General features: G+C 44.8%; 2 protein-coding genes across 6 annotated transcripts in view; one reads left to right on the forward strand and one right to left on the reverse strand.

Annotated features, from left to right (window-relative positions):
- The first annotated feature begins 283 nt into the window (after window positions 1-283).
- On the forward strand, window positions 284-6,790 carry PDCD5 (programmed cell death 5). 2 transcript variants are annotated; one of them, XM_044256251.1, is made up of 6 exons: window positions 284-426; window positions 1,455-1,492; window positions 4,373-4,434; window positions 5,205-5,296; window positions 6,220-6,291; window positions 6,609-6,790. In XM_044256251.1, exons 1-6 carry the CDS (start codon window positions 361-363, stop codon window positions 6,654-6,656), a joined length of 378 nt encoding a protein of 125 aa, XP_044112186.1. In that variant the 5' UTR covers window positions 284-360; the 3' UTR covers window positions 6,657-6,790. The 2 variants fall into 2 exon arrangements, with proteins under 2 accessions (XP_044112186.1, XP_044112185.1); XM_044256250.1 differs by having other exon boundaries at window positions 6,220-6,790.
- A 2,468-nt stretch (window positions 6,791-9,258) lies between these two features.
- Window positions 9,259-19,661, reverse strand: part of ANKRD27 (ankyrin repeat domain 27) — a 51,305-nt gene continuing 40,902 nt past the window's right edge. For 3 of the 4 annotated variants that reach the window (XM_044256254.1, XM_044256253.1, XM_044256256.1), the window contains 7 exons: window positions 16,818-17,015; window positions 14,830-14,949; window positions 14,167-14,328; window positions 13,093-13,204; window positions 11,842-11,920; window positions 11,575-11,647; window positions 9,259-10,594 (listed from right to left, as the gene is read on the reverse strand). In XM_044256254.1, the coding sequence (XP_044112189.1) occupies window positions 10,367-10,594; window positions 11,575-11,647; window positions 11,842-11,920; window positions 13,093-13,204; window positions 14,167-14,328; window positions 14,830-14,949; window positions 16,818-17,015 (972 nt within the window). In that variant the 3' untranslated portion in view covers window positions 9,259-10,366. Of the gene's footprint in view, window positions 10,975-11,574; window positions 11,648-11,841; window positions 11,921-13,092; window positions 13,205-14,166; window positions 14,329-14,829; window positions 14,950-16,817; window positions 17,016-19,661 lie in introns of all 4 variants that reach the window. The other variant, XM_044256255.1, reaches the window with a different exon arrangement.

A 19,661-nucleotide genomic window follows, 5' to 3' on the forward strand; every position in this document is an offset into this window, starting at 1 on the left:
CACCGTCAGATTTTACCTATTACTATACTTGTTGATGACGGCCTGATTTTACAGTTATCCTTTCCCTCTCGCAGTGCGGCCCTAGCCCGCCGCGCCAGCGGGAGCGAGGAGGTGGGACTCGAGCCGCGAAGGCGCAGCCGAATTGTGCCCGGAGGCGCCGCGGCTCACTACCGCCTGCGATCGTGCAATCGGGTCTCTCCCGACGCCCTGGCTGCGGCGGGAGGCGCGGCTCCGGGCTGGATTGATGATGCCTGGGCGCTGCGCGCGCCTGCGCAGTGGGGAGGGTCGTGCGCGCGCTGGGGTGCTGCGGGATAGCCCTCAGAGCGTGGTCGCGGCTGCTCGACCCCGGACTGCCGCACCATGGCGGAGGAGGAACTGGAGGCGCTGAGGAAGCAGAGGTTGGCCGAACTGCAGGCGAAGCATGGGGTGAGTACGCCTGCCCTCGCCGGACGAGTCCCCACCGGGCGCCGCCCTCGCCCGGGTGGAGGGCGCGGCCCCAGGCGGAGGCTCAGGACGCCGCGGCTGGAGCTCGCTCTGCGGGCCCAGGACGCCGCCGCTGCCCCCGAGGGGGGCTTCGGCCCCTCAGGGCGCCTGAGGCGCTGGACGGCGAGGCCGACCGCATGCGGCCCCGGGCGGTCGAGCGCTGGGCCTCCGCGGACCGGCGTCGCTCCGGAACGGAATGCTTAGCCTCTCTGCCCTCTCGGTCCCCTTAGCTTCGGGTCTAGCTGGCTCCGACTGCTTTCGGGTGTTCTGACCCAAGTAGTCGACGTTGTTCGAGGGTCTGCCGTGTGCCAAGTGCTGCGGGTACGGCGGGGAACATCCTCTCTGACGGAGCTGATGGTCCCCGCGGGAGGAGCCACACACTAAACCTGAATCCCGTAGATGAAGTGCTCAAGTTGATGACTTTACTGTGCGGGGAGGGGGACCGTCTCCCGGGAAGCGCCAAGTGAATCAGCGTCCCCAAATACCGAAATGATTTTACTATCCAGAAATTAATTCTTAACGCTACGGTTCCGTAGTATAGGGACTCGCCTCCCTCCTGTAAACAGACTACTAGATTGTGATTTTAGAAGCTTATCAAAACCTTGTAGTAAGTTAAAACTATCCCATTGATTTCTGTGAGGCACGGCTTTTAATGATTTGGTAATAATTTGATCTTCACCACGGCAGGAGCCTTAAGTATCAGAGTGGTGCCTACTTTTTTTTTTTTTTAAGATTTTATTTATTTATTTGACAAAGAGAGATTACAAGTAGACGGAGAGGTAAGTGGAGAGAGAGAAGGAAGCAGCCTCTCTGCCAGGCAGAGAGCCCCATAGGGGACTCGATCCCAGGACCCTGAGATCATGACCTGAGGAGAAGGCAGAGGCTTAACACACTGAGCCACGCTGGTGCCCCTACTTTTTTCTTAAGTGAAATTACTCGACTAAAAGATAACTGGGTTTTTTTCCTCCCAGGATCCTGGCGATGCAGCACAACAGGAAGCAAAGCACAGGTATGTACGGGAGCTCTGAACTTTTTTTTTTTTTTTTTTTTAAAGATTTTATTTATTTATTTGAGAGAGAGAGTGTGAGAGAGAGCATGAGCGAGGAGAAGGTCAGAGAGCGAAGCAGACTCCCCATGGAGCTGGGAGCCTGATGTGGGACTCGATCCGGGGACTCCAGGATCACGCCCTGAGCCGAAGGCAGTCGTCCAACCAACTGCGCCACCCAGGCGTCCCGAGCTCTGAACTTTTTGAAGGGTGGTGTCCCCAAACTGTTTTGTTTTGTTTTGTTTTTAAGTTATTTTAATAGGCATGTGAATTTAAAGTTTTTTCTGGCATAGTGATTTTTCTGTAAGTAATCAGGGTAGTTTTACTATTAATTTGTTAATTAAAGAAACGTGTGGAACTCCACATACATACCTTGTTTGCTTTTCTGCTAAACTATGGTTACCTTAAAAAGGAGCCTCATAATAGGACCACCTCATAGGGATATGAGTATTACATGGGGACAGTGCCTCACATTTAGTAAATGCTCTGTATGCATCAACTTGTTACGCAGTTCGTACTGATATTTTACTCCCAGGACATGGTAGGGCACCTCATACACCGCAGGTTTATTGAATGAAGACCTTACTTCTCTCATCATGCTACCTTTTCTTCTAATTGTGATTTTTAAAAATAACATATAAAACTTATATAATTTAAGTGTGAGGTTCATGTGTTAACTATATTCTCATTGTTATGTAACCAATCTTTGGAACTCCTCCCTCTTGCAAAACTGAAACTCTACTTACTGAACAATACATTTCCTCCTCTCCACATCATGCTGCCATTTTATTCATTCATTCAACAAATATATATATATATATATGTAATTTTTAAGAAGTATTTATTTGAGAGAGAGAGAGTGCACATGTGAGTGAGGAGAGGGGCAGAGGGAGAAAAGCCCCATTTGGGCTCCATTTGGGCTCCAGATACCATGACCCTGAGGTTATGACCTGAGCCAAAATCGAGAGTCGGATGCTCAGCCAACTGAGCCACCAAGGCGCCACCATTCAGCAAATATTCATTGAGCACCAGGTCTGGGTCAGGCACTGTGCAGGATCTACAGAAATAGGCAAAGCAGAGAAGGTTCTGTCCTTATATGACTTGTTAGTGGTAGAAGATAGATGGTGCTAAGAAGAAAATAAAACTACATGAATTTCACTGATGCTAAGATGTACATTTTTTCCCATATTAACATAGATTAGGATGGGTCTCATAAATGATCACTCCCGTCCTGGATTCTTGCAAAGATTTATTTTTGCTTCTGCCATCACTTGGGTACATTTCAAACCTGAAATGTTTTAAAATTAAATTCTGTGCCTGAGATTCCACCCCCTCCCCGCCCCAGGCAGTGTAAATTCGGATAGCAAGCCTGCAAGACTAAAGCTTGAAGTTCAAACTCTCAGAGGAGCTTTTTTCTAATTCCACTCAGGGCCAAGGCTGATTCATGCATCCTTCCTTGCTGTCCCTTTCTGTGTTGCCGATTTATTTTTTGTTTACCTTGTACTGTGGATGTTACTCTTTGATGCCCCAGTTTTGAGTAAGGGTCTCCTGTTAGACTCATGTAGGGTGTTCTTTGCTGCTATTCTTAAAAGCATATAAAACTGTGGTCCATCTTAGAATTGATGGCATCTCAGATTCAGTGAAATATAGTAGCAGTAGTTCACAGCAGGGTTGAAGTACTCAGGAGCAACAAGGAAATGGCCTGTGGAAGTGGGCGATAAGCTCCTCAGGTGGGGTAGTTAGTAGGTCCAGCCAGCCCCAGCTCCCCTTCTAATTCAGCCAAAGGGTCTTCTTTTGTCTGTGTTGTATATTAAGTTCCTTAAAGGACTTCATTTGGGGGAAAACTTTTTGCTACTTAAGTTTGAAACCACTGTCCTATGAACCTGAACTAGCTATAAAGATAGTTGTAGTGTTACAACTTCACTCCCTCTACCGACTCAAAAAGCGGACCTGAGAGTCTTGAAACATGGGGCTCAGGGGAGCCTGCGTGGCTCTGTTGGTTAAGTGTCCAGCTCTTGGTTTTGGCTCAGGTCATGATCTCATAGATTGTGAGATCAGGTCCCACATCGGGCTCTGCACTCAGCAGGAGTCTGAAGATTTTCTCCCTCTTCTTCTGCCCCTGCTCCCAGTTGGGCGCATAAGCTCATGTGTGCACGTTCTCCTTCTCTCAAATCTTTTTTTAAAAAAAAAAAAAAAACCTGGGGCCTTATTTTATCTTGGCCATGATTATCTGTGTCTCCCATAAGATGGCCTCCCTAGGTCTCAGCTTCATCTCTAAAAGTACCAGACAGAGGGGGACCTTGGTGGCTCAGTGGGTTAAGCCTCTGCCTTCGGCTCGGGTCATGATCCCAGGGTCCTGGGATCGAGTCCTACATCGGGCTCTCTGCTTACCAGGGAGCCTGCTTCCCATCCCCACCCTTCTGCCTCCCTCTCTGCCTACTTGTGATTTCTGTCAAATACACAAAATCTTGAATACGTACATACATACTTGCATGCATACATACATACCACACAGATCAATCTTTTGGTTCTTGGATTGCTTGGATTCTCACTACAAATTCCTAGAATCTCTAACATGCTGCGTACTTAATAAATGTTGGTAATGGTGTTACCTTTCAATCTGGTAGGTTTGCACTCACATAAAATACAGCCAGCTTCTGAGGGCAGAGGCAGCCTCTTCTACCTGACTGTGGATGCTGCCACTGCACAGCACTGGCTATACTGCAGTCTGTACCCGTCCCAGGCCTCCATCTTGGGAAACCTATTGAGTGAGTTCCATTTTTGTATGTTTAGTAGGAATGCTGACAGCATAGTTCTAATTTTGCTGACTTGTTTTTGTTGTAGGGAAGCAGAAATGAGAAACAGTATCTTAGCCCAAGTCCTGGATCAGTCAGCCCGGGCCCGTTGTAAGCATCTTCAGTTTCCTTTAAGTTCCTTCCATAACCCTTACTTGAGTTAGTTGAGCAGGGAAAGATACATGAAATCATTGCTAATTCTGGATTAAGTATTTAACCTAAAATACAATACAGATAATATTGTTAAGAAATGTGAAATTTATAAACCTAAGGAAATGCATTTATTATTAAAATACCAGCTCAGTTCTCTCTTATGAAGGAGAGATCTCCAAGTGCACATTAGGTAAGATTTACAGGAAATAACTTGTAAATCGAATCAATTGCAAAATGTGGCTGGTAGTTGATGTGGGTGATAGGGACTTGGGCGGGGGTTAGGGACTTGGGCGGGGGTTAGGGACTTGGGCGGGGGTTATTGTCTTATTGTCTCTGTTTCACTGTATATTCATAATTCTTCATAATATCAAAGCAGTGTAGAAAAATAAAATAAGCCAATCAGAATGAACTAGTATCTTTCGTATTGTAACTCGAAGCCCAGCTTAGAAGCAGCCTTAGATGGAGCATCACAATTATGTATGTGTAGGCATCAGGCTTTGAATCCCAGGGCCCAAGTTTAATCTTGGCTCTCCTACTACCTCTGTGTGGCTTTGACTGAGGTTGGCATAGCTGAACTTGTTTCCCCTTTTTAAGCGGGGTAGTAGTACCATCTGTCTCACCTACCTTACTAGTCTCAAAACAGGTCTGTGAAGTGCTTTGGAAATGTCAGTGCATAATTTTAAGTTCTGTGAGTGCATTTAGTTTTGACTCCTCCTTTTTCTTTTTAGTAAGTAACTTAGCGCTTGTAAAGCCCGAAAAAACTAAAGCAGTAGAGAATTACCTCATACAGATGGCAAGATATGGACAACTAAGTGGGAAGGTAAGCTTGGACTGCCTTGAGGCAATTTTACCTATTCTTTACCTAACTTTTATCAAAAAAATACCTTCAAAAGGTCAGTTTTCAGAAAGGTTAAAGAAATTCCTGTTAACTGTTTCAGTGAGGCATTTTATAGAGGAGAGAATTGTAGCATCTGCCATAAATCCTAAATAACTAATTGCCTTTCCTAAAATCCTCTGCTGCTTTCCTTTACCGACAATGCTTTGGAACCTTGATGTGTTTGTGACCCAGTGACTCTTGGGGTCAGCATCTAATTGCTTCTACACTGGAAACAGGTTTGTCAGTAATGTCCATTAAATACTACCAATGTAGGTAGAAGTTAAGCTTGCTTTTGCAAATGAGGAGGTGCTGAAATTTTTGGTTCTTAAGTGTGCTGCTATAATGCCGTTATGAGTATATACTGGTGAGCCTGACCTTCCTTCAAGATCCAGGTGAGCCCCACCTGCACCTGAAACCACCTGTTGCCACCGCAGCCTGCGGGAATCAGTCCTGAACCCTTACTCTAAGAGCATGCGTGGAAGAGACAGCGACTGGTTCATCTTTTCTGAGTGACTTCCCTCCTGCATTTAAACTTCTCAACCGCAGAGGCAGTGTGTCTCTGTCCCTGACCCTTAACACAGTGGCATAAGTGGTTGTCATTGTCAGCTAGTGGTGATAAAGGTGTTCTTCAACAATGTTAACTTCTAATTTTTCTGCGAAAGCTCATTTTGATGGCTACTCTCCCCACCCCCCAAATGAAGCTAGCAGAGCAAAATTCGTTTGGAACTTAAACCAATAGTTGGAACCTCTCATCTTTGCCTTCCCTTCCCTTTTGACCTTTGCCCCCACATCCCAGGAAAATTAAAACCATTCAGTGTACTAATGTAAACACTTTAAAAAAGTGTTTTTCTTTCTGGTTATCCTAGGTATCAGAACAAGGTTTAATAGAAATCCTTGAAAAAGTAAGCCAACAAACAGAAAAGAAAACCACAGTTAAAGTAAGTGTCCCCACATGCTCATGGCAAAAGAAAAAGATTGCTGTTTTAAGTGATAAGTGTTAAATATACATTTGTTGTAGCAAAAACGTGTTTGAACCCATAAACACTTCCATTTTGTAAGAGGTGAAAGTTTGGGGAGAAAGGTTGCACGTGCTGAGGCGTCTGGTGTTCCCTTCCCCCCCAAGACCTAAAACACTAAGCTGTTTTAAAGATGTAGTGTCTTGCTGTAGTAGGTAGACCTTGTTCTTCTCAGAAAGTCTAAGTTATGCTTTATTAAACATGTTATGACCCTCATTTAATTTCCCCCTCCCCCCCAGTTCAACAGAAGAAAAGTCATGGACTCTGATGAAGAGGACGATTATTGAAATTTAAGATGTTTAGAGACTGGAACTTAATGTTCTAGGACAGATAATACTGGGTAGAAGTGAAGATCTGATTGTTTACTTTGTTTACTGTCTATATGCCTTTTAAAAAAATAAACTTGTTATGCAAAATAGAACAATTTGGGTAGTTATTTTTGTACCATAGCTGAATGAACAGATCTGCATTTTGAATTTTCTTTCCTACCTAAAGTTTCGAAATGTGTAGCAGCATGAATATATCCTTTGTAACTGTGACATTAGCATGAGGTAGGAAAGTGGCCTTTGCACAAATAGAAGCCAGCTTACTCTTCAGTAAGAAGAAAATAGCATCCAGTAACATCATGGTAGTTAAAATGCACGGATTAAGAGGAATCAACTATAATACTTAACGTCTAATATTTCCAAGACCTAAGTTCTGAAACCAGGTAAACTATTCTTCCTGAAGGTAGTACTCACATTTAATGTAAGGAAATGCCTAGCTTTGGTTTCATTTATAATCTTTTTAAAGGCATTGAGATCAAGTGATCTGACAAATATCATCCCTACCCAAGACAGTCTGAACTAGAGTGATACTTGCATTGCAGAAAATTACCACAGTAACTGGGAGATACTGGTAGTAGTACTTCAACAGTAACAAGCATGTTGGTAAGACAAGTGCCTCCTAATTAAAAGATAGTTAGCAGTTAAACATTTTGGTAGAAGGGCACCTGGGTGGCTCAATGGGTTAAAGCCTCTGCCTTCAGCTCGGGTCATGATCTCAGGGTCCTGGGATCGAACCCCGCATCGGGCTCTCTGCTCAGCGGGGAGCCTGCTTCCTCCTCTCTCTGCCTACCTCTCTGCCTACTTAGGATCTCTGTCTGTCAAATAAATAAATAAATAATCTTTTTTAAAAAAACCATTTTGGTAGAAATATTCTGAGTTCTTCACTGATAAAGTTGCAGGTAACTTAAATGGCATCTCTTACATTGTGCTTTCCTCCCACTACGTTTTGAAACTTCTGTGTGTAAACTGACCTGTCAGGTGGGCTGTTTGGTGTAACCGCTTAGAGGTTCCAGCCCCAGGAGGAATTTCGTAACATTTTATGAGGTGAATAGGATTAGTAGCAGGAGAGTAACAGGAAAAGTGGTTTACAATCCCAGTCTCTGCTTTAGCTAGCATACCGCTCATCTATGTTTAAATTGTTTATTTGAGAGGTTACTGTTTTTGAGACTTGATATTTGGAACTGCAGCCCAGAAAAAAAGTGTTGGAGCATCTAGCATTCCCAAATGAATGAATGAGTAGAACTGTTACCATCCAATTTTTTTTTTCTTTTTTTAAGGGAACAGTAAAGTTTCTTTATAAGTAAACATTTAGGGAAACCCAAGTTTCCTTCAGGGATTTTAAAGAACATCCCTATAGAGGTGAACTTTGCTTTAGTTCTCCTTTACATAAAAACACTGGAGGGAGACTAGAGGGTTCTCAGCAAGTTTTTGTCACATGCTCTTTCCCCTTCAGAATAATCCCCGTCTGGACAGCAAATACCTATGTGAATGTGTTTAAACGGTCAAACCCTTTTCCTGTCCTCCAGAGACCCTCAAGAATGGAAAGTGGTTCTCTACACACAACTAAAAGTTCTGGAAGACAGAAAGCGGTAGAGTACGTTTTGGCCTAGGAAATGGAGAGTAGTTATTCTTTCTACTTTAATCGATAGTACTTTGAATTCAAACCATTCCTACACAGAGTAGAAATTTGGGCATTACCAGTTTCTGAGTTATCAAATCAAGTTTAGTTTCAAGTGGGAAAGCAAGTAGAGAAAAGCAAGTGTTCTTAAAAATAACTGAAGTGGTCAATTCAGGTGGCTTACCCTGCTAATAACAAGAGTAGTTTAAGCAGCTTCTCCCCTAAAACTGTCTCATTCAAGGTATTTATATCTCCAGAGGAAGGACACACCATGTTGGAAACTGCCAATTCACATGACCCCACCAAGCAGGCCTTGACTGCAGATCTGATGGTGCAAGCAAATCAGCCCCCTTTTTTCTCTGAACCTGTTTCTTCATTTGACAATTCTACCATTCAGGGCGATTGTTAGAATTAAATAGGGGATACACATGAAAGTTTTCAAAATTATACTGTACCACCCCAAAAATCAGGTGACACCAATGTGCGTATTTGCAACCCGACTATGCTGATAAGTTTCTTAATTAGGGTGGCAGTGAACCAAAACAACTTGCCAGTAAGGTGGTTTTGTTTTAAAACCAGGAGAAAGGAGGAAAACTAAATCAGAACAAAGAAATTTGCAAAGCAACAGTGCTTATTTACTTTCTGTTTGGGCTAAGAAGCTGTATTACATTCATTTTTTATCTGATTTTTTTTAAAAGACATTTTTATGGGCCCGAGTTATTGCACCTAGTAGATTAACTCAGGCCTAAGTGGGTGAATGGATAATGGTCTGCTCAGAATGATCCAGTGTACATATCTCAGTGACCTCAGTAACTGAAAAATGTATAATCCATCCAATGGGAGAAGATCTTCCCATACAAAGAGCCCATGTTTATAGCAGACAGGCTGAAAAATACCTCTTTCCAGAGCAAGACATTCACTAAAAAAGTGTACCATGACACACTCAAGAATCATAAAGTTTACTACTTCTTTCTCCTCATTTGGCACATATCCAAGGCACATTAGAAAATTAGAAATCATAAATTACTTTGTAGAAAAATAATCAGCCCCTCCCTTCTATACATTCGCAAGTATTTCCAAGAACGTGCACAAAACCATTTCCGTATTACAAAGTTATTTGAAAATGTACTCAGGACAAACCCATGTTTGCAGCTGTAGACCAATTAGTAACATAAAAAAATAAGAGTAAAATCTATAGAAATTTATAAAAAGGAATAAATGGCAATAAATTCTAACTGAAAGTAACTCTGACCTGGTTTGTGCTGTAAGTTTTGAATCAGAATCAAAAGACTAAGAAAAGATGTGCCAAATCTCTCTTCAGTAACCATCCGTCAGGTGTGACAACAAAGGGAAGTTTTTAACGGAAGGGGCTGTGTCTCGAGAGACACATACAGGCGCATATGTGCAGTGATCAAATATCTGTACTTTGTTGGAAGAAAAATTATACCCAACTTTTCCCACATACATAGTGTAGAATAGATCCTAAATGTCCTTTCCATGAAAATGAACATCACAACAGCATGGAGGCATCTTTGGGTTCAAGTGCTGCTTTGCAAAGGAACATTTCCCAGTCCTCTTTTCCTCGTAACCATGCGTCGCTTCTGCCTGCCTCCACGGTATCACGAAACCTAACTGCTGCTCTTCAGCGGATCCCAAGTGAAGGAATTCTTTCAGCCTGTGGTTTGCTCATTTGTCCACATCACAGAAGTTAGCACCTTTCGTCAGGAGGAGGTCGCGATCTGGTCATGAAACTTCTTCGCATGGTAGTCAGGGAGCTCCCACTGCTTCAGAAGAAACCTACGCCTGCTCTTACGGATCTGGACACGGCCGGCATCGGTGTGCACTCCTTTTCCAGCGTACGCACTAGCTTTGGGGAGGAAAGAGAGCATCGTTTTCTCAGTCGCATTCCTTCCCTCAGCCACAGAACAGCTAGCCAGCTTTCTGCTTTTCTTGCAAATCCAACAGAAAGTACATTTCAGTTCTCAGTTGTGTTCCTGCTTGGCGCCTCCTTGCCGTGGACTCTTGGCAGCAACATAGTAACTGCTTATCACTGCTAAGACTGGGACGTGACCTTACAAGTGGCTGGGTTGCCAGCAGTCCCTGGGCTCTTGGGTACGACTGCGTCCTCGACTGTGTGTCTGCGCAGCATCCGCCTGTTTGAAGGAACACTTTGTCTCGGTCCAGGCCCCTCAGGCTGATTGCTGTGCCCTCTGTCAGCATTCTCAGATCTGCTGTGGTCTGGCAGGTTGTCCTGTCTCCCTGTGACTCTTTGCCTCCCTGGCTGAAGAAACGGTACAATTCAAGCAGTTCATTTGCACTGCACTTTAAACAAGAACCACACAAGAACAGTGCTCTTGGGTGCTGCTTGTCACCCAACGTGCTTGGTACTGTCTGGGCATCATTTCGGCTCTGACATCCCCGTGGGGACAGGATGACGTGTGTGTACTCCGTGTGTCAGACACAACATCAGCGCTTTACCTGTTTGCACAATGACTCTATAACTAACAGGGGTGTACTAATTGCTGTCCCCGTTTACAGCTGAGGACGCAGGATCAGCAAATGGAAGCAAGCTGCATGAAGTCCCACAGCTCACAAGGGAAAAGCGCTTGACGGAACCCAAGCAGATTTCAGAGTTTGCGGGTTTCCCATGCAGCAGCACATCTGTTAGCAAAGTCACGAAAGGTTACAGAAGAGATCGAAATGAGTCAGGTTAACAAACATCGCTTTCATTCTCTAAAACAAAGATTCAGAACTTCTGTATCTTTGCTGTAAAGTCTGCTTCTCATCAAGTCATAGATTGCAAGGAACAAGAGAAAAGTCACGTTTCTGAGAAGAGTCCCCTAATGTTATGACAACGTCAAGCAAGCATCTCTGTAACTGAGTGAGTGGTGCCGTAGGGAGAGGGCCACATGCGGAGTCGTCCGTATGAGCAGCTCTAGAGCACATCTGGAGAAGTCTGTCACCCTTCTATATGTAAACATGGTTCCCTCCTGACATCCGTGTCACTCGCGGAAGCTGACCATTTCACCAAGTACACGCACCACGAGCCTCTCTCCACGCGTACCTCCCATTTCCCATTTTCCCCTCACCTTTCTCAAATAAATGAAGTCTGTACTTGGCTATCCCACTAACAAACTCCTCTTAATTGTTAGAAAATCTTGCAAAGGGAATCATGAAATGAGAAATGTGTTCACCATGGATTCGTTTTGGAAAAGCCAGGCTTTAAGAAATATGATGATATGCCAGCATTGAATAACTCACCTCATGCAAAGAGTCTTCAGTAAAACTAGGGACACTCCTATCTCTTGCCATAATTTCCCTTGAAGTCCTTCCCCTGAAACCCGAAACAAAGTGAAATCAGTGTCTGAAAGTGGCATGAAATGCTCTGGTTGGCCACGAGGTGGCAGCATTTGGCGAGTGCAGATTTTCTCTAACCCACTGAAGGCCCATGCCCAGGCACAGACCGGCTTGAGTTGTAAGCAAAGGTAGGGTCAGAGGCAGAGAAATCAACCCAAGGTTTATACTCACTTAAACTGACCACCCGAGCGGACAAAGTAAAACTGTCTTGTAAAAGGCTCATCGGGTAGATCGTACATTTTTGAGTTCCCTGTAGATTAAAAAAAAAGGATAAACATCTGAAAACTTCCAAAGCAGGGTAAGAATTAGAGATATAGCACAGATGCAACCTTTCAATTGTCTTAGCTTAACAAAATTTAGAAAAATTAAGCACTGCTATTTGCTTAAAGAAACGTATCAGTAGCTATTTATTACTGTGTGGCACGCCTCCCCCCAAAGGAAACCTACATCCTTATTAATATACAGATATTCTCCAGCTACAGGCAACAGCAGTGAGGCAGCCTCAGTGGAAGTGGGTTTAGTCACATTATTCCACTACAAACTAATTCTAAAAAAAAAAAATAGGAGGAGTGCCTGGTTGGCTCAGTTGGTGGTACAGGGTGCAACTCTGGTCTTGGCCTTATGAGTTTGAGACCCATGTTGGGCCTAGAGATTGCTTTAAAAAAAAAAAATCTTTGGAGCGCCTGGGTGGCTCCAGTGGGTTAAAGCCTCTGCCTTCGGCTCGGGTCATGATCCTGGGGTCCTGGGATCAAGCCCTGCATTGGGCTCTCTGCTCTGCGGGGATCCTGCTTCCTCCTCTCTCTTTGCCTGCCTCTCTGCCTGCTTGTGATCTCTGTCAAATAAATAAAATCTTTTAAAAATAAATCAATCAATAAATATATTTTTTAAATCTTAAAAAAAAAAAAAAGAGCATGGGCCCTATCTAGACTATAACAACTTAAAAAAAAAGAAAAGAAAATATTTCAGCCCTATCCATGTTTGGCAACTACTGTTCTAATTACCAAAAATCTCTGTATGCCTCAACTAAAGTAAGTAAATAAACCTTGAAAGGTAGCAGGAAACGCTGAGCCCCAGATGTCCAGGAAATGCTTAGAAAAAGGCCTGGGTCTGGGCCATGTGGCACACGGAGAATTTCCCAGAGGCGGCGGCTCCTCTCCAGCTGGCAGGGAAGGCCTGAGCCGTCAAAGGTGAGGCTTGGAGTGGCCACCCTATTCCCTTAGGAAGCATCATCCCAGTCAACCAGAAAACCAGTAGCAAAACAAGCTGATGAGTGAGGCTGTAACATATGTTTCTTTGGTGCCCTATCCCACGCCCAGTCGTGAATATAATGACATTCCACACTCACAAATAAGTACCAGCGACTACTCATGAATTTCCAAACATGCCCATGTTGAAAATTACAGAGAGAATGTAAATTCTTACATTTCTTCCTGATCTTAACAGTCACGTACTCCTTGTGGTCTGCTTCGCCAACATCATCAGCTGAGGCCATGCAGTTCGGTACTACCTGAAGTAATTCCATTATTTTTGAATTCTACAATTGGAAAGGGAAAAGGTTAACAGTTAATCTTTAATTCTTAGCAGGTTACAGTTTGTTTTTAATCTGTCAATACTGGTGCAGCTGGGCGGAGAAGCTGAGCAGTCAGGTATACACAAAGCTGACGCCAGAGAGCCTCGTGGTGAGAGCAGCCCTGCCCCTGGATCCTGGGTCTGCCTCTACAAGGGAACCCCGGCCGGTACCTAGCTGCCCTGTGCGATGGGGCGGAGAACGGCATCTCTCACTCCAGAGTTATCCCAGGGTTTTCGCCAGCCCAGCACTTTTAAAAAAAAAAATAATAAAGTACTCAAGGAAGGTTTAAAATACTTTGATTCTGTTAGGAAATGTCACTGAAAATTAACGTGATAAGCCTATGAGTATGCTGGGTTTATGGTGACTTTTACATGACACCATGTCATTTAACAGCCTACCAGCTGTCTACCCAGAGTCGAAAACAGAAAGACTCTATGTGAAAATGATGACAATAGAGGGCTTGCTTCTCCCAGGAGAGGAGGCCTTCTCCTCACCAGTACCCTGCGCAAACACCCACAGCACGGGAAGGAGGGCTGACCTGCTCATCACGATTCCCCTTACAGAGAGAGGATCTCCAGGAGACTTAGAACCACAACTGAATGAACATTGTGTATTGTGCTAAGACCCCAGAGGCAGTCCCAGCCCAGGGAGCGTGAGCCCCGGACCAGCCCCGGACCACTGCAGGGCGCTGCCACCTGCAGTGGCCGGGGGAGCACCTCCACTTAGCCCTTCGAAAGCGAGCCCTGAAAGCCCAAGTCCTGGCTCCCTGAGCAGGCCACCTCTGACCCGGGGACCAAGGACTGGGTATTCAACCCACCGCACACTCCCGGCACACGGCCTTAGCCCAGCATCCCGATTCAAAGGTCGGCTCCAGCTATTTCAGATGTGGTTGAACCCGAGTGAGCCGCACGGGCGCGCCCACTCACCTGCTCAGCACAGTCCATGGCGGTGCACTGCCTCTTGTTCAAGACCTGCACTGACGCCCCGTGAAGCAGCAGCAGCTCCACCACGAAGACGTGCTTCTCTATCACGGCCTCGTGCAGTGCTGTGTTACCCTTATTGTTAGAGACGTTAATGGAGGCCCCGTGCTAGAAGGAGGAACAGTGCAATCAAAAGAAATGCCAGAGGGGTCCTGGATGGCTCAGTCGGTTAAGCAACCAACTCTTTTTTTTTTTTTTTTTCAATTTATTTATTTTCAGAAAAACAGTATTCATTATTTTTTCACCACACCCAGTGCTCCATGCAAGCTGTGCCCTCTATAATACCCACCACCTAGTACCCCAACCTCCCACCCCCCCCACCACTGCAAACCCCTCAGATTGTTTTTCAGAGTCCATAGTCTCTAAGCAACCAACTCTTGATTTTGGCTCAGGTCATGGTCTCAGGGTTGTGAGATTGAGCCCTATGTCAGGCTCCGCGCTAGGTATGGAGTCTGCTTGAGATTCTCTCTTTCTCCTTCTGCCCCTCCCCCAACCCCAACTCCCGTGCGCGGCTTCTCTTTCTCTAAAAAAAAGAAAAAAGGGAATGCCAGGAAATGAAGCACCCACGACCGACGAGTACCGGCAGCTCCAGGGCTGGGAGGCCCTTACCTGTAACAGCAGTGCCGCGACTTCATGGTGGCCATTGGAACAAGCGTAAATGAGGGGTGTGTTTCCACTCATATCCTTTTTATTGGGTTTTGCATTACAATCCAATAGATACCTCACCACCTATCCCAGAGAAGAGAAAATTCCAGCCTTAGTTAAATCTGTGGGGCACCTTGGTGGCTCAGTTGGTTTAGCAACTGCCTTCAACTAGGTCATGATCCCAGAGTCCCAGGATTGAGGCCCCATTGGGCTCCTGGCTCCACGGGGAGTCTGCTTCTCCCCTCTCATGCTCTCTCTCACTGTCTCTCTCTCTCAAATAAATAAATAAAAACCTTTTTTAAAAAATTAAATCTGAGGAAAAAAATCCTCTAACAGGATATCCTTTTGACTTTTCTCTAATTTATTTGGAAGGCTCTTTGGACACATGTCTGACTCTCAGAACGCCGATCAACTGAAGCAGGGTGCAACAGACATTTGCTGGTGTTCTCCTCCACCAGGCAATGTGGGAGGCACTTTTTTTTTTTTTTTCTATTTCATTCTTAGACCTGCCCTATGGTGGACTGGAATTATCACTCCAGTTCTGTAGATTGGGACACTGGCAATTGAAGTGCAATGTTAGGTGTCACAAAGATGGAAGACCTGATTTGGTTCCTGTCTTTTATTTATATATATTTTATATATATATATATATATATATGTGTGTGTGTGTGTGTGTGTATATATATATATATATATATATATTTTTTTTTTTTTTTTTTTTTTTTAAGTAAACTCTACACCCCACATGGAGTTTGAGCTCATGACCCTGAGATCAGGAGTCACACACTCTACCAACTAAGCCAGCCAGGAACCTCTGGTTCCTGCCTTTAAAAGCTTACAGTAGAGCTATAAGGGAAAAATTGTTTTAAAGAGGCAATTTTCAGAAAGAAATACAGGACTTTGAAAAAGTCAATCATTTCACAATTCTCTTGTTAGGGCCAATTTAATATTAAAACCTGTTTAATTATTAGGGCCTGCTTAGCCAGAGCAACTCCATATTGCCTCGGTAGCCATACTGTTGTTTACATCCACGGATTTCATTCCAGGAATAAACGCCCCAGTAGTTCCTGGTATGGTTCTGGGTATCGATTCCGGGAGTAAACGCCTTAACAATAGAAGCCACATACCTTGGGTCTGCGGTTATGCCCTATAAAACCAGCCTGTGAGGTCGGGAGGGGGGTCACTCTCTTTGGAGGCGGCCCTGGTCGGTCAGTCTGACTTCTAATGCTTGGCATAGAATAAGGCTTTGCATAACTTTCACTTTGTCTCAGTCTCGTTCCTTTGATAACAGACCCCAACACTTTCCTGTACCTCCGCCTTAGGGTCGTTCACTACAAAGTACTAAACTGGGGTGCCTGGGTTGCACAGTCAGCTAAGCATCTGCCTTCAGCTCAGGTCAGGTCATGATCCCAGGGTCCTGGGATCGAGCCCCGTGTTGGCTTCCTGGTCATCGAGGAGTCTGCTTCTCCCTCTGCCCTTCCCCCTGCTTGTGCTTTCTCTCTCTCTCTCTCAAATAAATAAATATAATCTTTAAAAACAAAATAACAAAGTCCTAAACTGTCTGACAAAGAACAAGAGCTGTGGGGATGAAAGGTGCCAAGCTGCAGGCAGAGCCCTCAATGACCAACACCCATGCAACAAAAACGGCTCCTGCTGGCGTCCGAATCAGGATAGGGCCTCTGTGCCACTGAGAGGTGCTTAGCAGTGGAGTGCGGGATGTGGATGAGCAGGGAGGGGAAGGGGGAAGGCCCACCCCAGAACCACAAGAATTCTGCATTCTCTTGCTAAGCAGTCCTGCCCTGGGCAGCGCAGAATCTTGGGGCTGGGAAGAAGGACATGTGTCTGTGCTCTGGGCCCGCCCCCGAATTTGCCTCTCTGCAGCATTCCCAGCACGGACAGCTCCCACCAAGAGCAAGCACCCATGCCCTCTGCCCAGGAGAAAGACTCTGTACCTGGAAGTGGCCCTTCTGGCAGGCCAGGTGGAGCGGGACAGCTTGGTTCGCATTTCTGGCCCCTACGCTGGCACCATGTTTCAACAGGAGGGGAACGAGCTCCGCCCGCCCATGCAGAGCTGCAACATGCAGTGGGGAGGAGCCGTCCTGGTTGGTCACATTCACACCAAGTCCACTGGCAGGAATCTTTGCCAGCTTCTAGCAAATGCAGATGGAGAGAGAGAAACGTCATTAGTATTTAAGAAACTGGGCTGAAGGAATCGAAGCCATCGGTGCCCACCTACCCTGCCAAGAGTCCTTGTGCACAATTTGGGATCACAGCGGGATCCAGAATCAGGCTACACACAGGTGAATTCCTACAACTTTAGGAAGGTAAACCGTACCAAAGGATTATTTCCATATTCAAGAGAGCAGGTCCCCCGAAATAAGACCCTCTTTATGCCAGGGTGATTCAACCAGAAACAGGAAGTCTGTTCCACAAATGGCATCTCAACAACAGGCTATCCACACATGGAAAAACTGCACATCAATCCTTAGCTCACCACATACAAAACTGAAAATGTAACATAAACCTAAACGTAAGAGCTAAGACTATAAACTTCCTGAAGCGAGTACACAAGACATCCCAGCAACACTGCAATAAGCAAAGATTTCTTAAATAAGATACAAAAAGCAAAAACTATAAAGGAGGGGTGCCTGGGTGGCTCAGTGGGTTAAAGCCTCTGCCTTCGGCTCAGGTCATGATCCCAGGGATCTCTGCTCAGCAGGGAGCCTGCTTCCTCCTCTCTCTCTTTCTCTCTCTCTGCCTGCCTCTCTGCCTACTTGTGATCTCTGTCAAATAAATAAATAAAATTAAAAAAAAAAAAAGATAGGCACAAGATTTGGAAAAACAAAAGACACATGTTTCTATCATGGAGACGGTCTGTATCAGTTCACAGTGGTTTTGAAACCCATCAGGCCAATAGGAGAACAATCTATCAGGAATTAAAAGGACAAAGAAAACATTTATAAGCCATGCAACTGAAAACAAACACTGAATTATGACAATGAATCCTACATTTGATAATAAAATTGCTATATCAGCTTTCTAGGTGACTGCCCAAGGATGAAAACTTTGGTTATCTAGTTCACTTTTTTTTTTAAAAAAAACATTATATTTATTTATTTGTCAGAGAGCGAGAGTGTGCACAAGCAGGCAGAGTGGTAGGCAGAGGCAGAGAGAGAAGCAGGCTCCCCCCTGAGCAGGGAGTCCGATGCGGGGCTCAATCCCAGCACCATAGGATCATGACCTGAGCCGAAGGCAGCAGCCCAACCCACTGAGCCACTCAGGCGTGCCTAGTTCACTTTTTGATGATTAAAAAGGTTCCCTCTCAGAAAAACGGCATGCTGAGTTAAAAGGGTGAATTTTGCTGCATGTAAACTGAACCTCAAAAAATTAAAAACAAACAGATGAAGAAGTAGGGAGAAAAAAAACGCAATGAAATACTGCACACTTACAGGAATGGCTGAAGTTGAACAGTCAGTCACAAGGATGTGAGGCAACTAGAATTCTCACACCCTGGTGGCAGGAAGATGGAAGATGGAAAATCACTCTGGAAAGCTGGCAGTTTCTTATCAAGTTACACACGCACTTACTACATAATCCAGCAATTACAGCCCAAGGTATTTACCCAAGGAAACACACATTTATACACAGACTTGCTCACAAATGTTCACACTAGCTTTCTTCACAAAGCCCCAAACAGGAAACTACTCAAATGCTCATCAACAGGTTATTTGACAGGCTATAGTATAGTCAACAAAATACTACCCAGCGATAAAAAGAAAGAAATCCACTGACCCCATGTGGATCTCAACACATTCGCTGACAGAAGGAAGCCAGACTGAAAAGAGCATGTCCTGTCTGGTTTCCACCCATGTAAAATTCTAGAAAATGCCAGCAGGTCTGTGATGACAGACAGCAGACCTGGGGAGGAAGGGGAAATGCCCAAGAAAACCCTCAGGAGTGATGGAGAGTTCTGGATCTAGACTGCGATCATGGCTTCATGCTTTTACGTGTCTGCAGAAACTCAACGCACTGTACATGGTACACAGGACTTTATCGGGTGTAAATTGTAATTCAGTAAAGGTTTTTTTTGTTTGTTGGTTGGTTTTTTAAAAGATTTTATTTATTTATTTGTGAGAGAGAGCGAGAGAGCAAAAGAGTGAGCACAGGCAGGTGGAATGGCAGACAGAGGCAGAGGGAGAAGCAGGCTCCCCGCCAAGCAAGGAGCCCGATATGGGACTTGATCCCAAGATGCTGGAATCATGACCTGAGCCGAAGGCAGCCGCTTAACCAACTGAGCCACCCAGGCGTCCCCAATAAAGGTTTTTTTAAGCAAATACTCTAAACACACCAGTAGGCTAGAAGAGGGTGGGGCCAGGGGGTGGTTAGCTAAGTCATAGACATGAAGCAATTTCCACAGAAATGTCTTTTTTATGACTTTTTGTGTCTTTTGGAGAAATTTCAAAATGAGATAAAGAGGTTTTAAAAAAGCAAAGAATGGGGGCACCTGGGTGGCTCAGTCATAAAGCATCTGCCTTCAGCTTGGGTTATGATCCCAGGATCCTGGGATCAAGTCCCACATCGGGCTCCCTGCTCGGCAAGAAGCCTGCTTCTCCCTTTCCCACTCCCCCTGCTTGCGTTCCCTCTCTTGCTGTGTCTCTCTCAAATAAATAAATAAAATCTTTAAAAAAAAAAAAAAAAGCAAAGGATGTAAGATTTATTCAATAAATCTAGCATTTATTTTAATGTGTAATCCAGTTTCTTGTTACAACTAATGAACTATGAGGTGGGGAATAACA

Source organism: Neovison vison, chromosome 7 (assembly GCF_020171115.1).
Source record: "Neovison vison isolate M4711 chromosome 7, ASM_NN_V1, whole genome shotgun sequence".
Taxonomy (NCBI): domain Eukaryota; kingdom Metazoa; phylum Chordata; class Mammalia; order Carnivora; family Mustelidae; genus Neogale; species Neogale vison.

What these genes read in the sequence shown, in the direction of transcription:
- PDCD5 (XM_044256250.1), top strand. Translation starts at nt 361, where the DNA reads ATGGCGGAGGAGGAACTGGAGGCGCTGAGGAAGCAGAGGTTGGCCGAA. An exon ending in TCAGTCAGCCCGGGCCCGTT is followed by an intron (nt 4,435 to 5,204) that starts GTAAGCATCTTC and finishes TTTTCTTTTTAG; the next exon opens with TAAGTAACTTAGCGCTTGTA. An exon ending in ATGGACAACTAAGTGGGAAG is followed by an intron (nt 5,297 to 6,219) that starts GTAAGCTTGGAC and finishes TGGTTATCCTAG; the next exon opens with GTATCAGAACAAGGTTTAAT.